A 12,811-nucleotide genomic window follows, 5' to 3' on the forward strand; every position below is an offset into this window, starting at 1 on the left:
AGGAAAGTCAGTTCTGGCTCAGAGAGTTTGGATTTTCCCAACATTATATTAAGAGGCCAGGGGTGTCTGGGGGCTTGAGGGGAATCCACTGACAACAGCTGGGTGTGCTCTTGCTCTAGTCAATTTGATTCAATTCAACTGGCATTTGCTAAATGCCCACTCAGCACAAGGCCGGGTTTTCTCTTTGTGTATGTTGTTGTTGTTGAGTCATTTGAGGTTTTCTTGGCAGAAATACTGGAGTAGTTTGCCATGTCCTTCTCCAGTTCATTTTACAGATGAGGAACTGAGGAAAATAGTGACTTGCCCAAGGTCATACAGCTTATAAGTGTCTGAGGCCAGATTTGATCACCACCTGCATATTCCCCATCATTTTGATTTCTTCTTTTAATCCTGACCTTTCTTCTTTCACTATTTCCTTCCACAAGAGTTGTTTTGCTTTTAGTTAGTATCCCTTTTTCCCACCCTTATTTTACTTTCCTTCCCATCCTCTCTTTTCTTATTCCCCTCCTATTTCTCTTTAAGGTCTATTAATTGCACTCCCCCCCCCGACCTTTCCCTCCCTTTTAATACTCCCTGCCCCACACCCTGCCTTCCTTATTCCCTTTCAACTTCTCTGTAGGGTAAGATCAAATTCTATACCCCAACAGATCTGGCTGTTCTTTCCTCTCAGAACTGATTCCACTGAGGCCAGATCTGAACAAAGGATGATGAATCTTTCTGATTCCAGGGCCAGCACTTTATCCACTGCCTCACCTAGCACCCTCATGTATGGTGGTAACCTGTCTACCAGGGTTCCTGCTGTTTTCCCAGGGTAACTGAAAGCAAAAACTCCAGGATTATTGTGAAACCAGGGAAGCTTCTGAGTGATGCATAGAAAGAACACTGGAGCTGGAGTCAGAGGACCTGGTTTTGAATCCTGTCCTTGTCACAGTGTGATCTTGGGCAAACAAGCATTCATTAAGCCATTTCATACACACTCTTCCCAAGGGCTTTTAGCTTCCTCATTTGTAACATGAAGATTGGACTAGATGTCATTTGAAGAAAGAGAAGAGGTGGTAGGAGGCCTTCTATGCCAAGGCAATTCTATACTCCTCCTCCTTTCTTTATCCCCCATAGAATCTGGGTAGCTGCTTGACTAGCAGTCACTAAAATGATTCCCAAGGCCATATGAGAACTGATTCATCAGTTAATGTTTTTCCAAAGCAACTTTTAGAAACATAGCCTTAAATCAATCATTATTATGGATTATTAGCAATAAAGATTTTGTTTTCCCTTATGTGCTAATATACATTATAGAAGAAATATAAAATATGGCATGCATTTATGAGACCTTTAAATTTTAAAGATAAAAAGAGAGCCAAACAGTTGTTTCCTTGATATGGGCCCTCTATGCAATAGGATCTAAATTAGAGCAAGCTAGTTAAATGGAGACTTTTGATTTAGCCATCCTTTTTTTTAAAAACAAGTTATCAAATCCACTGAAAATTAATTGCTATTAGATGCTTCAAACCAATTATAGGCATCTTTGAACATATGAATTAATTAATCACGACTACTTAAAAACCAAAGAAAGCTTGTCTTACACGTTTTCCCTATTTAGGAGTGGAAAGGGGAAACTTGCATTTTATGAACATCTCATATATTTCAAAGCAAATCCTCAAATTGAATTTTCAGATTTTCTTTTAAAAATTCATTTAGAAACAAAAAATATTTTTGCTGAGACTGAAAATATTTTCCTGGTGAAATAGTATTTACAAAAATCACTTAAAAGGAAAAGAATATAAAAGTATAAAAATTTGTGTATGAAGGTCTGGCCTAATGCAAAATTATGAAGTAGGTGAAATTTGGCTCAAGGTTTGTTGATTAACTGAATGAGTATCACTCTTTCCCCCCAACCCCCTCAATTTCTTCATTTTATCAAGGTTACTCAGTCCTTTTAATTGTGACAGATTCTTCATGATCCCATTCAGGGTTTTCTTGGCAATGATACTGGAGTGGTTTACCATGTCCTTTCCCAGATCATTTGACAGATGAGGAAACTGAGGCAAACAGGATGAACTGAATTGCCTAGGATCACACAGCTATTAAGTAGCTAAAGTGTATATGAACTCAGGTCTTCCTGACTCCAGGCCTGGCATTCTAACCACTGCACCACTTACCTGCCCACAAAAAGGCTGGCACCATCTTTTTATTTGCCCAGTTTTATAGTTTCAGAGTTATCCTCAACTTTTCACTTCCCCTCACTTGCCCCAACACCAAGCTGTTGCCAATTCTTGTTGATTCTATGTCTATACCATCTCTCCCATCTTTTTCCTTCTCCCCACTCACTTGGCCATGTCTCCCTGCTCCCAGTTCAGTTCCTTTCCTGCCAGAACCTCCTACTTGGTCCCTCTGCCTCCATCCTGTCTCTTCTCCAGTTCATGGTCTATCAAGCTGAAATTCCTAAAGCAAAGGTCTGACCATGCCACTCTCTTGCTCATGATTCCCTATTGCCTCTGCTGTAAAACACAACTCTTCTTTTTGGCCTTTAACAAGCTCTTTTCAGAATGGCTCTAGTTCATTTTTAAAGAGTGATTTGACACTTTCCCCCTCACATACTTTATATAACAACAGCCAAAGTAGCTGTTCCCCATAAGGGACTTTTCAGCTCCCTTTTGCTTAGGGTCTTCCTCCATGGCTTTTTCATTTCCATCTCAGAATGCGTTGTTCCCTTCAAGGCTAGGCTCAATTGTCATTTCCTACAAATTTTCTGGTTCCCTTAAGTGTTACCTTTCTTTCTCTCTCTCTCTCTCTCTCTCTCTCTCTCTCTCTCTCTGTCTCTCTCTCTCTCTCTGTCTCTCTCTGTCTCTCTCTCTCTCTCTGTCTCTCTCTCTCTCTCTGTCTCTCTCTGTCTCTCTGTCTCTGTCTCTCTGTCTCTCTCTCTCTCTCTCTCTCTCTCTTTGTGTGTAATTTGTGCATACACAAGATATGCTGTTGCTCTCACCCCTATTCCCATGGAAGCTCCTTGAAGGTGGGGCATATTTTATTTTTGTCTTTGTATTTCTATCTCCTTGCACAACGCTGAATTGAATTTTCCTCCACTTTCAGTAGACCCAGCCTGTTTCCCTTGGCTACTGTTTCTTCTCTGCTGATTGAAGCTGAATAGCCTTTCCTTTGTCCTCATCCTACCTGACCTTTCCTGTAGTCTTTTTTTAAACCCTTACCTTCCATTTTAGAATCTCAAAGACAGAAGAGCAGAAAGGGTTAGGCAATGGGGGTTAGGTGACTTGCCAGGATCACACATCTAGGAAGTATCTGAAGCCAAATTTGAACCCATATTCTACTGAGCCACCTAGCTGCCCCCTATATATATATATTTTGTGTGACCTTGGGAAAGTCACTTATAGAAATGGGGCCACTAATCCTTACATAAAAATCCCTGTGAGAGACATGCTGACAGCTTTTAAATGTAATATCCTCTATTTTGTTTTATTGTATTTTTATTTATTTTGTTAAATATTTTCTACTTATAATTTGGTTGGGCTGAAGTCAGGAGTATTTCAAGCTGCATGTACTTGCTGGGGTTGTGTGTCTAACACCTCGATAATACTCTATAACTATAAGCTGCAGAGAAGGTTTTGGCCTCAATTAGCAAAGGGAGTCCCCAGCCCTATCACAATTCTATATTCCAGTCAAACTTGCTCGCTAGATACTTAATACAACCATACATTCTCTCAAACCGTCCCAGAAGTTTTGGGAGCATTTCTCTTCCTCACCTCCTTCCCTTCTCAGAATCCTCACCTTGCCTTAAGGTTCTTCTCAGGTAACAACTCCTCCTTACTTTGATGTCTCTTGATTATCCCTTTTGTACACTCTTAGTAGAATAGAAACTCCTTGAAATGCTTGGTAGACACTAGGGCCTTACCTTTAAGTCCTTATCAGGACCTTAGAAGCCATCAAGTTCAACTCTGTCATTTAACAAATGAGGTAACAGGAGTTAACTGAGAGGTTATGACTTGGTGTGTCATTTCAATTGTGTTCAACTCTTCTTGACTCCATTTGGGGTTTTCTTAGCAAAGACACTGGAGTGGTTTGTCATTTCCTTTTTCAGCTCATTTGACAGATGAGGAAATTGAGGCAAACAGGGGTAAGTGTCTTGCCCAGGGTCACACAGTTAGGAAGTGTCTGAGGTCAGCTTTAATCTTAGGAAGATGAGTCTTCCCTGACTCTAAGCCCAGCACTCTATCCACTGTGCCACCTAAGCTGCCCAGCGTGGCTTGTGACTATTATCTGAGGCAGGATTCAAAGTCTTCTTAACTCCAGGTCCAGGGCTCTAATACTCAATCTATTATGCCATCCTGCCTCAATGAGGACAAGGGCTGTTCTGATTTGATCTTTATGTCCCCAGCACCCAGCAATATGTATAGGTCTAGTAGATTCAGGTGCCTGCTGAATTTAATCAATCAACACATTAATGTTATGGACAACAATATTTTCTTTCACCCTTGATTGATTATTTACCCTTTAGATGATGACAGGTTGAATCCAAAGGAAGAGATTAAGTATTTACACAGCACCTGCTACATGCCAGGGGCATTTAGGTCTGGGCCTGGAGTAGAAAGACTCATCTCCCAGATTTCAAATCAGACCTCAGACACTACTGGGCGTGTGACCCTGAGTAAGTCACTCAACTGTTTTGCCTCAGTTTCCTCATCTGTAAAATGATTTGGAGAAGGAAACAGCAAAGCGCTTCACTATTTCTGTCAAAACAGACACACACAAAAACAGGGGGCAGCCGGGTAGCTCAGTGGATTGAGAATCAGGCCCAGAGATGGGAGGTCCTGGGTTCATAGCTGGCCTCAAATAATTCCCAGCTGTGTGACCCTGGGCAAGTCACTTGAACCCCATTCCCTACCACTCATCTGCCTTGGAGCCAATACCCAGTATTGGCTTCCTTCTAAAAGGAAGGTAAGGGTTTAAAAAAATCCAAAACAGATGGGGACCATGGAGAGCTGAACATGACTGATCAATAGCAACCCTATATGCAGGGCATTGCACTAAGTGCTTTTTACAAATATTTTCTCATCTGATCCTCACAACAGTAGCTATCCCTACTCTGCAGCCAAAGTAACCAAGGCAAAGAGGTTAAATGACTCGCCCAGAGTGATGATCAATAAGTGTCTGAGGCAGGGTTTGAACGGGTTTCCCTCACACCAGGCCCAGGGATGTAGCCACTGCACCACTAGCCAAAGGAGTGAGTCTCTGAAGCTCTTTGGCTCTCCAGGAAAAGAGATGTTTTGGGGGAGAGCCTGTTCCTTGATCAGATCTCACTAGGCAGGTCAGTTCTCCTAATGAGCAATCACTCATCGGTGCTGAGGGATTGTTTTCATATTGGAAATGCCGTCCAGACGGTGATTTGTGGGTAGTTAACTACTCCAGTGAAGGCTTCTCCCTGCAGGAGACTTTGAAAGTCAAACAATATCTTTCAGGCTTTATGGGGGAAATCATAAAGAAGGCTTTGACTCTGCTGTTTGCTCAATAGACAGTGAGACTGAATCACCTCTTGGGTTCAGCAGGGCATTTGCTAACCAGCCTTCCTCAGGCTTGACTATGTACATTTGGAGGAAAGCTCACATTCTCTTTCCTCTGAAGGTCCATGAGAAATAACTTCACTATGTTCCTCCTGGCTTCCTGCCAGGGTCTCCCGTATCGGAGCCCCCCCAGCCGCCTTCTCGAGGGTACTAAGGCCTATGTCCCCAGGGGACCCGGCTAGTGAAAAAAGGCCCCTATTTGCCTAGGTGGCTCAAAAAGGAACAGTGAATTTACACTCTCTCCCCCCCTTTAAGATGTAAATTGAGATCTCATGAATTTTACATGTGGTCAGGGATTTCCCCAGAGGGGAAGGTAAAGATGGTTGTTTACATACAAATGGGATTTGTCATACCTGGAGGGCCCCTAGAGATTTGAGCTTGGGAACTTGAAGCCTTTGGTGGGAAGGGAGGAAGAACTTGTAATAAGGGGCTATTTTGAATGGTAAATGATAACTAAGCTATTCCTGTCTTGTTGCAGGCTTTCCCAATTTTTCTCTTCCACAAACTAGAAGTGGAAGACTAGGGTGGAAGAAAAACATAGGATATATGATAGTGACATGGGCACTGTACCCCCAGAAACCCAGGCCAACAGGGAAGCTCCCTTACATTCTGGTGACTCTGAGCCTAAAAACACCCAATGACCCCCCCCACCCCCCAGGGTCCTGAGATGACTATCTTCCTTTGATATTCCTCTACAGAGGCCACACTGGGATCCTATCAGACATGTCTGTTCCCTAAAACTAAGGAATCTTTATGTCCCCGGGCAGATGATCACCCCACCTCGACAAGTGCCTGGGTGACTAACACTCTGTTGTGAAAAGTATAAAATCCCCAGAACGGATGTCGGGAACAGCCTTTCCATTCATGCTGTCCTCCCAAGGAACTGCTCCCCGTCTTGCTGTCCCACCTTGCTATCCTCCTGGCCATTCTCAACATTACCTCCTAAATTAATACATTTCTCTTTATGTTTTTAAGCTAAGTTTTGGGGTCTTGCATTCCTGCAAAAGGTATCCTTCCCGAACCCCAGGGGTACACATCTGCACCCCCGTAACAATAGGGCCTAAGGTCAGACTAAGGGGGATAGCCTATGACCAGAAGAGCAGGACAGGAGAGTCAAAGCACTCATGCAGAGAACCTGAAAGCCAGTGTAAGAGCCAGAGGAAGAGCTCAGAGGCAACAGGATTCCTAGGGCAATGCGGACAGAGCACAGGGCAGTTTGTTAACTGACTTATGTGAGAAGACAGCAGCTCTGACCATCAGTCAAAAAAGGTGATTCTGAGGTTCTCCAAGAAACCCAAAGGGAGGCTCACTACCTTTCCTACTAGCTCATTCAGGGCAGGCTTCCAAACAGGCCTGGTGTGTTTTGGGTGCTGCTGACTATGTAGAAAGAGGCCTGACTGAGAGCAGGAGGAGATGCCGAGTCCCTGCCTAAAGAGGCAGAACTGGAGGCCTGCATTCCTTGGGAGAGAGATCCATGTGATTTGATAAGGGGAGAAATATGTTGAAAGACTTGTTATTTAATCGTGCCAAATAAATACCTTACAGTGACAGCAATACTGTGGAATGATCAACTGAGATAGACTTTGCTACTCTCAGCAATACAATGATCCAGAATTCTGAAGGGCTTATGAAAAAAACTGCTATCCACCTCCAGAGAAAGAACTGTGGGAGTCAGAATGTAGAGGAAAGCATATGATTTTTCACTCACTTATTTGGGTTTATGTTTGGGGGTTTTGGTTTTATAAGATTACTCACTTACAAAAATGAACAATATAGGAGGCAACTGGGTGGCTCAGTGGATTGAGAGCCAGGCCTAGAGAGGGGAGGTCCTGGGTTCAAATCAAGTCTTAGACACTTCCCAGCTGTGTGACCCTGGGCAAGTCACTTAACCCCCATTGCTTAGCCCTTACTGATTTTCTGCCTTGGAACCAATATTGATTTTAAGACAGAAGGTAAGGATTTTTTTTTTAAAAAGAGCAATATGGAAACATGTTTTGCATGATAATATGTATATAACCTGGATTGAATCACCTGCCAGCACTGGGAGGGGGAAGGGAAGGAAGGGAGGGAGATAAGTTTGATCATATAACTTTGGAAAACTTGTGTGGAAATTTGTCATTACATGTAATTGGTAAAAATTAAAAAATAAATTTTAAATTTTAAACAAACAAATAAATAAATAAATAAATGGCTGTTGATTGAGTAATTGGTCTAATGATTCCTTCCAGCTTACTTGCACATGTTCAAGTCTATTTCATTCTTAAACAAAACTTCACCGTATTCTACCATCTCCACTGACTACTGTCCTTTCTCTGCTCCTTTTTCAGCCAAATTCCTTGAAAAATCCATTCCTCACCTCTCACTGTTTTTGAATGCTTCTATAGTCTGGCTTCTACCTCATCACTCAAATGAATCAGCTTTCACCAAATTTTCCAATGAACTCATAATTCAGAGATTCTTAAATTGAGATCCACAGATCAAAAGATCTTAGAGGATTCCTGAATTGGATGGGGAGAGTAGCAATTTAATTTAATTTTCATTGTCCTTTCAATAAAATCTACAGTTTCCTGGCATTCATTCTGAGGAGGGCTCCATAGGTTTCACCAGCCTGCTAAGGGGTTTCATGTCAAACAAGATTAAGAACCATTCTCCTAATTGCTGTCTAATGGCCTTTTCTCAGTTGCCATATTTCTTACCACAGAGGCAGCATTTGAGACTATTGAGCCCTTTCTTCTTCTGGATAATTTCTTCTCTCTAGATTTTTGTGATACTCCTGTTTCCTGGTTTTCCTTCTACCTGCTGGCCCTTCTCTAGCTCCTTTGTTAGATCATCTTCCAACTAGCCTGGATACACTCTCCAGGCAGTGTCCTAGGTTTTTCTCCCTATACATTTATACTTGGTGACCTATTCTGGCCTTATGGCTTCAAATGTCATCTCTATGAGACTCTCAAGACTATCCAAATATATCTAGCCCTAATCTCCAGCTTCACATCATGAACTGACTAATTGGATGTCCTATAGGCATTTCAAGCTCAACATATATAAAACAAAATCTTTACCTTCCCCCCCCCCCCAACAATCCTGTGGGATAGGTAGTAGAACCTATCTCAAAATTCCATTTTAACAGAACAGAGAATTGAGAGTCAGAGAAGTTGTAAAATGTTCATTGTTACACAGTGAGTGGCAGAGCCAGGGTTCAATAGATCAATCAGTCAATCAGCAAGCACTGATAAAATACCACGTGGAGCAGCTAGCTGGTGCAGGGGAGAGTGCCAGCAGGTCTGGAGTCAGAAAGATTCATTTTCCTGGGTTCAAATCTGGCCTCAGACTTTACCTAGCTGTGTGACCCTGGACACTTAGTCACTTAGTTCTATTTGCCGTAATTTCTGTAAAATGAGTTCAAGAAAGATATGGCAAACCACTTCAGTATCTTTGTCAAGAAAATCCCAAATAGGGTCAAGAAGAGTTGAATACAACTGAAATAACAACAATGGACCAGACACAGTGCTAAACCTTAGAGAAGCAAAAATGAAAGCAAAACAAATTTTGTCCTAAAGGGAGATCATAAATCAAAAAAAGATGGTATCATGTACATATCTAAATATAGAGAGAATTTATGCAAAATAAATACAAAGTAGTTTTGGGAGAAAACAAACTGGGGGTGTCAGGAAAGGGTTTTTTATGGAAAGCAGTGCTCAATAGCCCTGTTTCTTACCTGGTTCTCCCATCTACTATGCCATCATGAACAATTCACAACTTTGTAATTCCCTTTTCTGTAAAAACAGAATTCTGAGGTGGCAGCTACTACCTATCCCTCAGGGTTACTGTAAGGAAAATGCTTTGTAAATTCTAAAGAAACATGAGCTTCAAGATACATCAGGACTTTGATGGATGTCTTTAGTGTGAGTACTCTCTCTGCTATCCTCTGAGATTACTTTTTTCCATGCCCTTCCATAAGTCCCGAATAAAGGACATACCAACATGCTGGAGGTCTCCCTCTGAGTCTTTTTATATTTTGTAATATTTTAGTACAACAGTATTTTAGTTATCCCTGTAGACCAACTCATTTTCTTTTCTGCTATGTCCTCAATGATTTTTATGCCACTCCTTTGTAAAGACACACACAGACACACACACAAATCATCCTTAGGAATCTAATGAAGCCTAGTTAGACCCACTTATGATCCACCATTCTTTAATGTACACACAATTTTGATTCTACTAAGAGCTAAAATCATAAAATCCAATGATGCACAGCTGTAGAGAATTCCAGGTTAGTGTTAAAAAAAAAAAGGTATGTTTGGAGGTCAAGAAGTAATTTGAGATTGCTAAAAAGTGACAGCAATTTCTAAATCCAATTTTTATTTGCATCAATCTCTTTGTCCATCTGCAGTGTCTATGAAAGATCTACATGATGACTAACTCAATTAGACTGTCCATTCAAGCTCCCAGATCCACTGGCATCTCCACTCTACTTTTGAAAGAAGCAAAGAAATTCTACCTTCATTAAAGGAGCACTTTTTTCTTATGAATATTAAACTAGGGGGGAAAAAAAGATGGCCATTGAACCTACCTTATTCCACACATACTTCCAGGTCACAGAAATGTTACTTCCTAAAAGTGCTTTGATCCAGGTAATTGGATTTTGATAAATCTCCCCATTTTTTGCCTTGATTTTACCATTCAGTAAGATGCTGGCTTTGTAGGTAGCATCCTGAAATGAAAATTTTGAAAAAAAAAAGATTAAGGTTATTTTCTTTAAGAATAAGCAGCTTTAGGAAAATCTCAACAAAATCCAAGTTGCTATAGAAAATTTAAACTAAAATTTGAAATACTGAAACTAGTTTGATGGGACCTAGAAAATCGATAAATTTCATAATCAGTATTCTCCCCCTAAATGAGTTGACTTTAAGACAATATTAGTTACTTCAAATGAAGATGAAAGAGATTGTCACTTGGCAATAAGAATCTATGAACTTAAGAGTTAGTAGAGTTAATGTTAATTCCTATTACCCTATTAACTCTAGAGTCTTCCCTATCATTTCCCCCACCTTTTTCCTAAAACCTAGTCTGAAGCAACTGGGCAGCACAGTGGATGGAGAGTCAAGCCCTGAATTGAGATGACCTGAGTGCAAAACTGGCCCCAGACACTTTCGAGTTGTGTGATTCTGGGCAAGTTACTTAACCCCAGTTGGCTAGCCTTTATCCCTCTTCTGCCTCAGAATTAATTGCTTCTTTTTTTTTTTCCAATTTAAACATCATTTTATTTGGTTATTTTCAAACAATATTCCTTGGAAACAAAGATCCTTTTCTTATACTCCCCCCCTCCCACCACCCAATTGATTCTAAGATTAAGAGGTAAAGGTTTAAAAATCAAAGAAAAAAAAGCCTAGTCTGAAGTCAGGCCCCAGACTATAGCTTGAAACCAAAATTTAAACAGGAGGACACCAAAATACAGTTACTTCTTATTTGTCTGCTGTCTCTCTTGTTGGATTCTGAGCTCCTTGAGGACAGGGGCTGTTTTGTACATTTCTTTGTATCCCCAGTGTTTAGTGCAGTGTTCTAGTACATAGTATGTTCTTAATCAATGCTTATTGACTTGAGCCATAAATAAGAAGCCAACTAGACAAATGAATGTCACTTTGAGCTCTAATAATGATCAAGGGTCACAGCCAATATGGATCAGAAGAGGGACTTGAGCCTTGGTCTTGGTGACTGTAAGGTCCTCAATATTATTACTGCCTTTTTCAAAAATTATTTTTTAAAAGTTGTTGTTTGTAGAAAAAGTACAGAAATATCACATCTACAAAGAGTATACTGCTCTCTGGCTTCTAGAGCAGCTAACAGAATGTGACAAAGCACTAGAACCACATGAAAATGTGACAAAAAGAGCCTTTAGGTTTCCAGGATAGAAAGAATCTTGACATCAAAAGCTGTTTCTATTGAGGGTTGGATTGCTTTTGCATCAATTCTAGCTAGCCATGGCATATGTCATAGGCAGAAGATATTCATTGAGTATACTAGAAATGCATATTTCTAGACCTTTCTGGTTGACAAGTTGCCAGCTATCTCAGTCTGCTGAAATGTCAATAATCTTCATAATATAAGTATTTTCTCACAATGGCCTCACTCAAACCAATTGAGCTGCTCCTCAGAAGGGGCTGAGATTATTTGGGCTTTATGGCATTAACTAAAACCATGACCAAAGCCTTGGTACAATGAGATCAATGGAGTTGAAGACAGAGGAACTGGGTTCAAATTCTGCCACTTGGGGACTTGAAGGAAGCTAGGAGGTATATAGATTGCTTTGTGTATGTTAGTTTGTATGTTGTCTCTCCCATTAGATTGTCAACTCCTTGTAGACAGATGTTATCTTCTGCTTTTTTTTTTATCCCTAGCACTTAACACAGTGCTTGGTACATAGTAGATACTTTGAAAAATGCACATTATACCTACATGATCCATAGTATTTAAAATTGGAGAGAATGCTAAGGATAATCTAGTCTAATCTTTTCATGTTACAAACACAGCAAGGTAGGTTCTGATAATTCATGTTCTATAAGAGCTCTTACTTTAATAAATATAAAACTCTTGGATTTCTGTGTAGCTCTGTATATGTCACACAAAAAAAGCCTGGCACAAAAGTATAAGCAACATTAGCCTAGTGAATCACATTTCTGAGGGAGTATTGCTGCAACCAAGAGCAAGTGCTCTTGAATTCAGAGAAAAGCTCTCCAAATTTAATTGTTGGAAGAGAGTCGATCCTTTGGCCATATTTCTAACAGAAGTTTTTTCTTCCCTTAACCTAGCTTTGTCTTTATGTGTCTACAAAATATTGTACTCACAGATTCTTTTAATACTCAAGCTACTCTTCAGTTTCAAGTAAGATACCTTCTGAAGATACATGAACCCTCCCAGGCCACTAGGACACCATTTAGTGGTAAATTGGTAGTTTCCAAATCTCTATGACCAAAGATAATCCAAATTTAGATAAATCTAAATCCTGCCCCCTATAATACAAACAGTTCTGTCCTGGAACCCCAGGAAGAGAAGTAAGGCCTAAGACAATGCAGGAAATTACCACTGGGTCTAAGATTTTACTCTCCCATTGTAATGTGAGTTCCTCCAGGACAGGAACTCTGTTTTGCCTTTCTTTATATCCCTAGTTCTTGGCACAATTCCTGTCACTTAAATGGTGCTTAATAAATGCTTAAGGACTGTGAGTAAGATGGTTGCTGAAA

At 40.6% G+C, this 12,811-nt stretch overlaps 1 protein-coding gene across 1 annotated transcript in view; it reads right to left on the minus strand.

The window, feature by feature from the left end:
• Positions 1 to 12,811, minus strand: part of ANKRD31 (ankyrin repeat domain 31) — a 186,213-nt gene that overhangs the window by 38,053 nt on the left and 135,349 nt on the right. The window contains exon 23 of the mRNA XM_056821110.1: positions 10,144 to 10,284. Within this exon, the coding sequence (XP_056677088.1) occupies positions 10,144 to 10,284 (141 nt within the window). The remainder of the gene's footprint in view (positions 1 to 10,143; positions 10,285 to 12,811) is intronic.

This window comes from Monodelphis domestica, chromosome 3, assembly GCF_027887165.1.
Source record: "Monodelphis domestica isolate mMonDom1 chromosome 3, mMonDom1.pri, whole genome shotgun sequence".
Taxonomy (NCBI): domain Eukaryota; kingdom Metazoa; phylum Chordata; class Mammalia; order Didelphimorphia; family Didelphidae; genus Monodelphis; species Monodelphis domestica.